Below are 12,686 nucleotides of genomic sequence, written 5' to 3'. Positions count from 1 at the left end.
GTCTTTAGCCATTAAGATTGTGGTGGTTTGTGATGGCGGCCACAGGAAGGGACTACAAGGCATGTACCTCCATCCACAGGGGCACAGACCCGGAGGGTGGGCCTGAACTTGAATCCTAGCTTCTTCTAGGGAGCAGCTCTCCACACACACCACAGTGAGCAGCTGCAGAAGCCTCTATACTGGTCTTCCCAAATTGTGCCAGGGAGACCGGGGAGGGTGATGTTACAATTCAGTGTTTGACAAAGGAAGAGAGAGTGCCACCTCATAGGGCTGTTACGGGAATAAGATGGGTTAACAGACATAAAGGACTTAGCAGGGGGCACCCAGAGCGGGCTGGGAGTGTCAGCTACTGCCATGAAAACCACCATTCTGGTTGCTGCTGTTGTTTCACTCCCAGTTTTCAACTACACCCTCCCGACTGGTGCAGACTGGCAGAAGCCAAGGGCCACCTGTCCTGGGGAAACGCTGCCCTGAAGCACATCCACATGCAGCCCCCTGCCCCACCGTGCCCATGCCAGCACCTGGGCCCGGCAACAGGTGGGTATCTGCAGAAGAATGAATGACGCTGGCGGGCTGGGAAGGGGTTTGCTCTTTTCATCAAACAACCCGAGCCACAGAAGGTGAAGATGCACGGCCCAGAGCCTGACCTTTCACTGCAGGGTGCTGGCGTGAGGACATGGGTGGCTTCTGCCTTCAGATGCCTCCTGCCTTGTCTGTCTTTCTCCCTCTTCCCTCCCCGCCCCCTGGGGCTCTCCCCAGCCTTCTCTCTCCAGCCTCTTTCTTGCTGTTGGTCCTGCCCCACCGTCCCTTCCTGTTCCTGTGGCAGCAAAACCAGAAATGAGTGAACAGCCTGTGGCACATACCAGCCAAACTGGCCCGCAAGAGTTTAACAATCTTGGTTACTGTTGAGCTGCCACTACTAACAAACACCTGTGGCTGGACTGGTCCTTCACAAGGCTCATTACTCTTGACTCCACACAGACTACCCTCTGCACCTGGAGTCCTTCTCCTCCTACACTCTCTTGTAGTGGTCTGCATTTCAGAAAGAAGGTCACGGGCTGATAACTTCAGGGACACCACGCCCCGCTGCTGAGCTGCCTGATGTCAGCTGCAGACGTTCTGAAACTTTGCAAAGAAAGAAAAACAAAAAAGCAAGATCTTCACTGGGATATAAAACCTCTCCCTATTCACCAGAGAGGGCAGCACAGTTCTTGAGGTGTTTGCCTGCTGTGATAAAGCTAATTCTTCTGTTTCCTTCAAACCCTGTCTCTGTAATTTTTTTTACTTGGCATCGATGGAGTTGGGGGGGGGGTCAAGAGTTTGGCGACACTCCCTCTATCCTCTTCTCATTCCTTCTCATTCAGATCCCCTCCTCTTCCCTCCCTCCCTCCCCGTCTTGTGGTGTAATGGTTACGAAGCCAGAGCACCTAGGTTCAAGTCCCAGTTTTGCACTTTGAGGCTGTGTGACCTTAGGTGAGTGGCTTCCCCTCTCTGTGCTCCAGCAGTAGGATGAGGTAACATGAGTGTCTTCCTCTAGCATGGCTGGGAGCAATAATAAGTGGCCCCGGAACAGTGTCGAGCAGGGAGGGCAAGCTCCTGAGTGTCCCTTCACGCTCCCTTCTCTCTCGCCCTTGCCTTCTGGCCCTCCACGACTAACGCTGCCTCCACCTAACAAGATCCCTTTACAGTTTTCCAAGCTCATTGCCGCTGTCCCTTCTCGTTCTTTGGGGTCAACAGCCCCAGGAGGCGGGCAGGACACTCTCTCTCACTTTTCCAATGGGGACGCTGAGGGAGAGTTGCTTGCCCAGGCTCACTGGGTGCACCAGAGCCGAGTCACGGCTCTACCCGGGTCTGTCTCCAACGCCCAGGCTCTAAGGCAGGACGACCAACCTGAGGCTCAAAACTGCCTGCACGAGTGTCTGCCTGGCACTTCCAAGTCCAAGGTTTCCTCTCAGAATCCACATTTCTGGCTTTCCCTGACAACTTGGAAGCTCTCTGGAGCCAGGGTTAGTCATTAACACTTCTGGGTTTCATTTTCCTCCTCGAGAAAACAGGGATGATGACCATACTGACATTGTGAGGCTGTTGTGAGAATTAAACTGATTAACATGAAGCAAACATATGTCCATGTGAAAACCTATACACACACATGTTCACAGCAGCATTATTCATCACGGCCCAAAGAAGACACAGTTAAAACCAACCGATAAATAGAACCAGATGTGACACAGACACATCTTATTCAGCCATAAAACAGAAAGCAGTTCTGACAAAGGCGACAGCATGGGATGGACCTTGAAAACATTGTGCTGAGCAGAAGAAGTCAGACACGAAAGGCCACACAGTGTATCACTTCATTTGCCCAAACTGTCCAGAACAGGCAAATCCATAGAGACGTAAAGTAGATTAGTGGCTGCCAGGGGATGAGAGTGACTGTTAGAGGTACAGGGTTTCCTTTTGGGGTGACAGAAGTATTCTGGAACTAGATGGTGGTGATGGTTGCACATCATCATGAATCTGCTAAAACCCACTAAATTGTAGACTTTAAAATGGTGAATTCTTTGTTATATGAATTTTATCTCAATTTTCAAAAAAGGCAAAAAAAAAACCTCACAAAACCACATAAAGTGCTTATTTAGGGTAAGAGTGTGGAGACTGGAGTATGCATGCAGTAAATGTCAGGTTGATTAAGACTAATATTTCCAGCACAGTTATTTTTTTCTTCATTAAAACAAGGTGTCTGATTGCATTTTTTTGTTTACCTACTGAGTTTTTAAGCTCGGCCCTGCTTCTTCCCCTCCTGCCGATAAGATTCAAACCACACGAAGCTCTGGCTCACGTAGACTCCTCACTCCCGACTCACCTCTTAACCACAATAAAAACCTGTGCGGGGTGCTTTTCCTTGTTCCTGCAGAGCTGTTCCCTGACCCACCTCGTATCTGATAATGCAAGCAATAAACCCTTCATATCCTCATTCCCTGATTCCAGCCGGCTTTCAGGGGCAGGGTCCGTCCTGTCTCTGGTGGCAAAGGTGGGCTTCTCAGGCGGTGCTGGTGGTAAAGAATCCGCCTGTCAGTGCGGGAGACATGAGACGCAGGCTCGATCCCTGGGTCAGGAAGACCCCTTGGAGGAGCGCATGGCAACCCACTCCAGTATTCTTGCCTGGAGAATCCCATGACAGAGGAGGTTGGTGGGCTACATTCCATAGGGTCGCAAAGAGTCAGATGCAACTGAAGCAACTGAGCATGCATGCATCCATCCTATCTCTGCAGGGCGGACAGAACAGTCATCAGTACCCTTATCTCCCGGCCACACTGGGCTTGCGCTCCCGTGTGAGGATAGTAGCAGCCTCTCTACAGGGCACAAGCTGTCTGGTTGGCCACAGTCCCCACCAGTCGCCTGACACCCAACCTCCTGCTCTTACTTACTCTGCCTGCCCGGTAGCTGCAGGCGACTACGCTGCAGGCAACTACGTCTGCAGTCCCAAATCTACGAGAAAGAAGCGTTGAGGCAGGTCTACTGCTGGGATACACTTTCATTTCCGCTCTCAGAAAAGGGTTCTCTCCCCTCTGCCTGGGCTCCAAAACGGCCCACCCACCCCAGCACCTGCCCACCTGCGCCCAGAGTGTACCTTCATAGAGAATGCCCTGGTCATCTCTGGTCTGCAGGCATCTCAGCTTCCAGTGCCGCCCACTCTGGTCTGTCAGCACCGTCCCCACTGGCAAAGCCTCCAGCGAGGCGGTCATCCGGCTTCGCTTCAGGGTCTGAGGGCTTTGTCTGGTCGTCTGAGGGCTGCTACGGGGAGTTGGGGATCTGCCCAGGTAACCTGCAGGAGGATGGTCAGAATAAAGAAAATGCAGCCATGGCGACGGTAGGGAGCTGTGAGCCTGGAGGGAAGAGGTCAGCTCTGGCCATGGAGAGATGGCTTACAAGGGCAGCCGGTAGGCAGGGCTGTGGGGGAGGATGCTGGGAGGAGGGTCCAAGAAGGGAGAGGGAGGCCTGAGCAGAGGCATGATGCCCCATTGGTGCCGGGAGCCAGCGAGGGAAATCCTACCCATGGCAAAGGTCGATTGGAGAAGAGGCCTGACAGGCAAAGGCTAATCAGGGCTCGAGGAACCCCCTGGACTTACCTGAGCATCTACCCCAAAGAAAACTGGAGTCTGACTGCTTTACTATCTTACGCCTCTTACCAAGTCCTCTAATACTTACAGGGGCTTCCCCCCAACCACCTTTCTCTGAAAACATTAATTCAGAGCTGTAGTTTAAAAGTTCTCCTCGGCTTAATAGGAGTGTTCCAATCCAAGCCCCTCTGATAGCTTTCTAACTTGCATGACAAGTTTGTCCGGGCTCCTAAAATACAGGAATCTGTTGAAGAAGTTAAAATCACTAGAATAGTACTAGAAAAGATTTCATTGTTGAATCAATGCTTGCTGCAGTTTCCTCTATTGTATCCTTGGAAATATATTAATCCTTTGACTCAACCACATCAGATCTTAAGTTAATAAGTTCCTTTCTTGCAACTCACTACACCGGTGCCTTATAGGAATGTAACTTTGTTATGTGTCTACCACCTAACTTTAGGAAAGTCACCTTAAAAGAAAAGTCTTTTACTTGCTAACTAACCTACTGTCAGGAGAGAGGGCCATAAAACTGTTAGCAGGCCCCCTGGCCAGAAGATGATGTAAATCACCTAAAACTTTTATCACACAAAAATAAGCCCTGATCCTGATAAGGGTCAAGACTGCTGACCCCACGTGATTTTGGTGTGAATCTATACCTCCCTTTCTCTGTTTCTTATGCGCATAACTTAGGGTATAAAAGCAGCACTGGAAAATAAAGTTTTGGGCCTTGTTCACTGAAGCTTGGTCTCCTCGTGTCGTTCTTTCTCTTTTTCCATCCTTTTCTCTATTCTCCTTTTTCTGGTTGAGATCCTTGGAGCACTGGGCCCTCTGAGTTTACTTATCTGCCTGGGCTTCTAAGACTCACTCGAGGGGGTGCCCTGGTGGGGTGCCTCCAGTGATTCGAGAGGGCGCCTGCGGCCTACGTAAACAGAGCAAGCCCCGTGCTGGGGTTTTATTGGTTTCCAGCGTAAACCAAGGAATCATCAGCCCCTGTCTCTCTCTCTTTCTCTCTCTCTCCCTCTGATGCCGACGCCGTTCATCCCTAGGATACCCTGGGTCATATCGAGGCTGGTCCCTGATACATTGGCAGATGTCCCTCCTCTCCTCCCACCGAGAGTCAGGCCAGGTTGAGTAAAACTCTCACCTTTGGCTTTCCCACTGGTACTCAAGGTGTCTTCAGATCCAGAACTCCTGCCTTCTGAGGGGAGGGGTAAAGAGGCAGAGGCAGCATAGCTGGACCATTTCACTTTCTTGGAAGGTATTTCAGAACTGGTGTCCCTCTTTCTCCTTGAGCCTAGAGAGGCAGACCGAATGCAGACTGCAGTTACAAAGGTCCTTTCCAGGAACCATTAGACCAGAAACCCTGAGATCATATTCAACCACTCGTTTCCCTTTGACCCTCATAGCCAAGTTGTATTTCTATCACCTGAATAATCTAAGCAAACTCTCCCTTTTAGTTATTCTTTTCTTCATGGGTCTGAACCCCTTTTATACCCTCGAGCACTGTATGTCACCGTGTGGTCTCCTTTACATAATATCTTCAGATCTATCTTCCAATTTACTATTCTCCCTTAAGCTGTGTCTAGTCCACAGCTTAAACCATACTATGAGTTTCTGATTGCCATGATGTTATTTATTTGGTTGTGCTGGGTCTTAGTTGCAAGATGTGGGATCTAGTTCCCTGACCAGGGATTGAACCTAGGCCCCCTGCGTTGGGAACACAGAGTCTTAGCCACTGGACCACCAGGAAGTCCCAATATTTATTTTTATTATCATAGATTTTATTTGGTTCTTTAAAATTCTGCCTAATCAACTAGTTTTTGTTCCTTCCTTATCAGTAAGATTTCTCTGCACCCAAATCTGTGCCAGGCATGGTCCTGGGTGCTATGCAAACAACAGGTTACAAACCACAATCAACAGAGCTTACAAACCAGGATAAACTCCTATCCTTACAGAGCTCAAAGCTGAACAGTAATATAAATGAATAAAATAATATATTTAGGGCTTCCCTGGTGGCTCAGTCAGTAAAGAATCTGCCTGTGATGCAGGAGACTGAAGTGCAGGAGACGCAGGTTCGGTCCCTGGGTTGGGAAGAGCCTCTGGAGAAAGAAATGGAACACCAGGAAAGTCCCCTGACTTTGTTTTCATAGGATCCTTTGGACTGCCACTTGCAGAGAACCGTAGGTGATGGAGAAGCAGGCACAGCAGGGGGAGGGTGAGCTGGGCCAGGGTGGCGGGAGGAAGTGGTCTGATTTGGCAATGATTGTTAAAGGGAGAGCTGACGAGATCTGCTGGAGGGCTGCAGTTGTGGGGTGGGAGAGGAAGAGAATGTGAGGATGACTCTAAGGTCTGAGAAACTGGACACACCGAGTTGCTGTTACCTTGATGGGGAAGTCTCTGGAAGGGGCAGATGGGGCAGCAGGCCTATCAAAGGTTGGTTCTGGGCACGTGGAGACATGTATGGGACATCCAATAGATGTCAAGCAGGCAGTCTGATTTACATGGATATAGATTTCAGGGGAGAAGTCCAAGCCGGAGACAGAAGTGAGTCATTGTCAAGGTGAGAGCTGTGAGCCTGCTAAAGACACCTGAGTAGAGACCGTGAGCCTGAGCTCCGGGCTTCAGTGCCCATGTAGGCGCTGGCAGGCTGCAAATGTCGTCTCTTCCCGGATGCGCGCACACACACATCACCCCTCCTCCAGGGAGAAGCGCAAAGCCCCAGTTCTTACCTCGGGAAGATGATGTAAACGGTTGGACAAAGGACTGGGACCCTTCATGCTTCTCTGTAGGCAAAGGTTTTCCGCAGTAGGGGCAGAATTTGAATGTTGCTTCAATACCTTTGCCACAGTCTGGACAGATCATGCTAGAAAACAGAATGGCGGGGGAAGGGGGTGGACAGGAAGCTGAAAAACTTAATCTATTTCTGTCGAGTAGTCACCTGAGTTCCTCATGATGACAAGAATGCAGAAGGAAGAAAAGTTATCATACCTGGAATACCCTCTCAGAAAGTAGCCTTTTTTTTTTCCTGGCCACACTCTGTGGCATGCTGGATCTTACTTCCCTGACCGGGGCTCGAACCTGTGCCTACCACAGTGGAGGCACAGCATCATAACAATTGGACCACCAGGGAATTCCCACAAAATGGTCACTTCTGAAATGAGTTCCTGCCTGCTGCATCCAGCCTCTCCCTAAGGGCCCAGGGCAGGCCCAAAGCAGAGCAAACACAGAGTGAAACTACAGAGCTCACAAAAGGGACAGGAATGCCTGAGGTCAGTAAAAGCTGGGCAGGAGACCTGCTCCAGTCACGGGGGCGTTGAGGGGCTTCAGTTTAATTGTGATGCTCATCTCTTGAACCACGTGATGGGGATGGGAGAGAATGTTAGTGCTCACCATATGGCCACACACTCCCCCTGCAATTCCCAGGTTCCTTACAGAGAGATTGGGGCCACAGGACTTGTTCTGGCCAATAGGTGTGAGCACAAGTCATCTTCCGGCCAAGGTAGGTAGGGGCCCAAGTACCTCCCCTGCCAGCCGTCCTCTGCAGGGATGGCCCCGAGGAGGCACAGGCACGAGATGAAGGACAGTTGCCCAGTCCGCACTGCAATCCCATGATTGGCAAGTAAACTTTCCTTCTACAAAGCACCAGGATTTCAGGGTTTATTTGTTACTGCAGCATAGCCCACCACATCCTGACTAACTTGGTCAGATAACAGATGTTCACTATGATACCCTGTAAGCCTTGTGTATTTCTGGAGTATTTCCTAATACTTTAAACAAAAATCAAAGCCAAAATCACACACAGAGCTTGTGACAAATGAGGACACAGCAGGTATATTCACTAGCTTGGGCAGCCACAACTCACTCCCACAGACTACATGGTTTAAACGACAGGAATTTATTTTCTCACAAATTTGGAGGCTAGAAGTCTGACATCAAGGTATCAGCGTTTGGTTTCTTCTGAGGCCTCTCTCCTTGACTTGCTGTGTCCTCACATGGTTGTCCCTCTGTCTGTGTTCTAATCTCCTCCTCTTTTAAGGATACTGATCATATTGGATTAGGGCCTATCTTAGTCTATTTAAATGGCTATAATAAATATTACCGACATGGGACTTCCCTGGCGGTCCAGTGGTTAAGAATTTGCCTTGCAATGAAGGGAACGTGGGTTTGATCCCTGGTTGGGGAACTAAGATCCCACATGCCATGGAGCAACTAAGCTTGAAAGCTGTAACTAGTGAGCCTGTGAGTCATAACTAGAGAATCTGCATGCCTCAACTAAGACCCAACACTGCCAACAAAACAAAACAAAAAAGCCCATAGCCTGGGTGGCTTGCAAACAATAGGAACTTACTTCTCACAGTTCTAGAGACTGGGAAGCCCAACATCAAGGCACCACTGTGGTTGGGTCCTAATAAAGGCCCTCTTCTGGGCTACAGACTGACAACTTCATCCTGTGTCCTTATATGGAGAAAGGGGCTGGGAAGCTCTCTGGGTCTCTTATAAGGGCATTAATTCCCTTCACCAGGACTTCCCTGGTGGCTCAGGTGGTAAAGCGTCTGCCTACAATGCAGGAGACCCAGGTTCAACCCGTCGGATGGGAAGATCCTCTGGAGAAGGAATTGGCAACCCACTCCAGTACTCTTGCCTGGAAAATCCCATGGACAGAGGAGCATGGTAGGCTACAGCCCATGGGGTCGCAAAGAGTCGGACACGACTGAGTGACTTCATTTTCACTTTCCACCTTCATGACTTAATTACCTCCCAAAGGCCCCACCTCCTAAAACCATCACATTGGGCATTTCAACATATGAACTTTGGGAGGACACAAAGATTTAGGCCATAGCAGGCCCACCCTTAAGACCTCATTTTAATTACCTCTTTAAAGGCCATATTTACAAATATGGACACATTCTGAAATACTCAGGTTGAGGGTTTCCATGAACGAATTTTTGTGGGATACAACTCAGGTCATGAGAGCAGGATGAAACTAGTTCATAAGAGAAGTAGAGAACTCAACAGGGATAACAGTACAACAGGCATTTTCAATGAGTATATTTTAAACAGCAAAAGGAAAAAAAGCAACATTATTTCATTTGTTCTTAGTGTACAGTCCCGATTTTTAGCTGGGATATCAAAATCAAAGTCAAAATAAACTTTTGCTCATGACTTCATTTAACCTTGCAAGACAAAGGTTTTTTTCTTTTTACTTTTATTTATTTTTGACAAATAACAACTGTCTATATATAAAGTGTAAAACTTGTGTGTATAAGTATATGCCTGTGTGTGTGCTCAGTGGTATCCAACTCTTTGTGAGTCCACAGACTGCAGCCCACCAGTTCTCCCCATGGGATTTCCCAGGCAAGAATATTGGAGTGGGTTGCCATTTCCTCCTCCAGGGGATTTTCCTGACCCAGGGATTGAACCCATCCCAGGGACTAAACCTGTGTCTCTTGGGTCTCCTGCACTGACAGGCAAATTTTTACCCGCTGAGCTATCAGAGAAGCCTAAATATATATATATATATTTATTTATATATTTATATATGACAAACTGAGATTAAAACAGTGATCATAGTTCAGGCATAAAAAAACAAAATTGGGTGGTCACTGAGGATCTGTGAGAACTCGAACTTTCTGTGAATGCTACCTAACCCAAGGACACAAACCGGTTTTTGAAACATCTGCTACCTGGCATCTTGTATCTTAGGGTTGTTTCCCCTGTAACCAAACAACCATTTTGGATCCCAACTAATTCCTGCTTCACAAGCACCCTTACTTCTTGCCAGCTTCAACTGTAATTCTTGATAAACAACTCATGTAACTGTGGCCTTGCAGTGTTTGCCTTTAGAAGCCTCCTCTACTTGTAGTCCAACAGAACACAATTCAAGTTGCTTCTTTTTATTATTTTATGAAAATGTGCATATATGTATATCTTTTTAAAGTAAAAGTGTTTATTGAATTTTTCACAACATTACTTCTGTTTTACGTTTCATGTCTTTTGGCAGCCAGGCACATGGGATCTTAGCTCCCCAATAAGGAATTGAACCTGCAACCGCTGCACTGGAAGGCGAACTCTTAACCACTTGACCACCAGGGAAGCCCTGATGTATTTCTTTATTAGGATGTTCTCAAGTGCTTCTTGAATCTGGGTCTCCTGGCTGCAGTCCTAACAAACCTCAAATGCCTATTTTAATCAGGTCCCCATTTCTGAAATTTTGGTTAACAGTATACATTATGAAACAATTACCATAATAAAACTAGTTCACATATCCCACCACCTCTCAAAATTCCAACTTGTGTCTACACGTGTGTGTGGTGAGGAAACTTGCGATCTACTCTCTTGGCAAATTTCAAATATACACTCACATTATTATTTACTATAGTTTCCATGTTATACATTATACTTAATCATCTTGCAATAGGAAGTCTGTACCCTCTGATCAGTATCCCTTTTCCCCCACAGCTTCTGGTAAGCACTATTCCACTCTGTTATCATGAGTTTGACACTTCTTTTTAGATTCCACATATATGTGGGATCACGGCATATTTATCCTTCTGTGCCTGGCTCAATCCAATTACAACATTTTCCTTTATTCACTTTAAAGACTGGGCTTTGTTGCAATTGCAAAGAGGGGAGTCCTTACAGTCCCAGGCTTTAGTCCCAGGCTTCCTGGATTTGAATTCCAGATGTGCTCTTTGCTGGGCATGTTACTTAGCCTCTCTGTGCCTCAGTCTTCTCAATGGTGAAATGGGGCTTTTAACAGTTCCTATTTGATAGAGTGGCTTCCTGGGTGGCTCAGTGGTAAAGAATCTGCCTGCCAATGGAGGAGATGCATGAGACGCGGATTTGTTCCCAGGGTTGGGAATATCCCTGGAGGAGGAAATGGTAACCTGCTCCAGCATTCTTGCCTGGAAAATTCCATGGACAGAGGAGCACGGCAGGTTGAAATCCATGAGATTGCAGAGTCAGACACAGCTGAGCCTGCTCACATTTGGAAATGGTTGGAGGCATAAGTGGAATACATTTCTATCAACTGCAAAGAACAGGAAAGTCCTTTATGCTACTGGTTATCATCTTCCATTTGTTAATATTTCTATTTCTCCCTTTTCTCTTTCTATATCTTAAGCTCTGAGCCTCTCAGATCTCTCTAGTTCCTCTTGGGGCAGACTCATGAAACTCCAGTGTCTGCCCTTGAAACCACTGCCATGCCCATGATAACTTCCCTCCTGGGAATGAAGTCTGAGAAAAGCAACACACAAGAGATGGAGCAGGAACAGGCTGCTGGTGGGGAATAGGCTTTCAGGGGCATGTGCCTGAGGGGATGGTACCTTTATGGGGTCACGATCTGGCCCTCAGATTCACTGGGCTGGAAGCTCCATATTAACTGTGTCCTGTAAATGAATAAACGTGGAAAGGCTGACTTAGGCTTGCTGTACATGGGAGTAAAAAATAATGATTGATGTTTACTGAGAATTGGCTATGCAACCAACACATGCTAAGTTCATTCATTTATTCAATGATTATTCACTGAACTCCTACAGCAGCAAAGGAAACCAATAGGCTCCTGACCTAACAAAGCTCATTCTAGTGGGGGAATACAAGCTTAATAAACAAATAAGCAAGTAACTTTAAAAAATTCACATGAGGAAAGAGCTATAGTAAACTTTCAATAAATATGTATAGAAGAAAGGAATCCGAGGGCTGAAGTCACCATTTCAACGTCATCTGGCTAGCTCAGGACTCAAAACCAAGGCTCCAACACTCAAGTCAGTCTTTATCATTCATTCATACATTTTCTTTATTGATTCGCTCAATATTTACTGAACAAATGGAGTGTGTTAAGTATTGTATCCCGCCTGGCAGGTCCTGAAACGCAGCACAGCAAAAGAGCTATAGGCTAGACTCCACCTTAGAGCAGGAGGAATAACTGAAATGATTTGCCTCGGCCCCGCCCTCTGCAGGGACCACAGATGACGTAGCACCAAGGCGGGGCTTCCGTCACACTCTCCATCAGCTTTGCCCGTCTCCGTTGTATCCACGCCCACCACCGAGATGGGACAGCTGCAGCTGACAGGTTATCTCGGAGACCAGAAGATTCTCTCATCCTGACCCGCGATCCCCGCTCCTGAGGGCTCAGTCTCCCACAAAGGGTCGCGCTGACGTCACAGGCACCACGCCCGAACTGTGGCTAGGCCCCTACTCCGCCTCGTCTTCCCCTCACCTCTGGATCTGGCGAGCTGAGTGGGCAGACAGATATTTGCAGCCAGACTCTCTTGACCCTTCGGGGAACTTGGACTCACCTTCTCAGCTGCCCTGCGGAAACTTCCGCTAGGGCGGGAGGCGCTGCGCGCGCGTCCTCTCCCCAGAGGGAGGACTGCGCCCGCGCAGCCTATGCCTACTTCCCGACTGCCCGTGGGCTGTGCCTGCCTGGGAACTCCATTTCCCAGGCACCTTTGCGGCAGGCCAGTCCGCTGACTCAAGGTTGGGGGATGGATTATTCCCTTATCACCCAACCCTATTCCACCTTTTGTGGGACGCTTCCTGGTTCTACTGCGCATGTGCCAATAT

General features: G+C 48.1%; 1 protein-coding gene across 2 annotated transcripts in view; it reads right to left on the bottom strand.

The window, feature by feature from the left end:
- Nucleotides 1-12,568, bottom strand: part of VRK3 (VRK serine/threonine kinase 3) — a 40,136-nt gene extending 27,568 nt beyond the window's left edge. Inside the window, exons 1-5 of one of the 2 annotated variants that reach the window (XM_055411550.2) lie at nucleotides 12,419-12,568; nucleotides 11,447-11,509; nucleotides 6,851-6,984; nucleotides 5,266-5,415; nucleotides 3,632-3,826 (exon numbers count right to left, since the gene is read on the bottom strand). In XM_055411550.2, the coding sequence (XP_055267525.2) occupies nucleotides 3,632-3,826; nucleotides 5,266-5,415; nucleotides 6,851-6,983 (478 nt within the window). In that variant the 5' untranslated portion in view covers nucleotide 6,984; nucleotides 11,447-11,509; nucleotides 12,419-12,568. Of the gene's footprint in view, nucleotides 1-3,631; nucleotides 3,827-5,265; nucleotides 5,416-6,850; nucleotides 6,985-11,446; nucleotides 11,510-12,339 lie in introns of both variants that reach the window. The other variant, XM_055411551.2, reaches the window with a different exon arrangement.
- Nucleotides 12,569-12,686: the final 118 nt, after the last annotated feature.

Source organism: Moschus berezovskii, chromosome 22 (genome assembly GCF_049115385.1).
Source record: "Moschus berezovskii isolate FMDL1 chromosome 22, NW_MosBer_1.0, whole genome shotgun sequence".
NCBI lineage: Eukaryota > Metazoa > Chordata > Mammalia > Artiodactyla > Moschidae > Moschus > Moschus berezovskii.
Note: the sequence above shows the minus strand (reverse complement) of the source record. Positions and strands in the feature narration are given on the sequence as shown.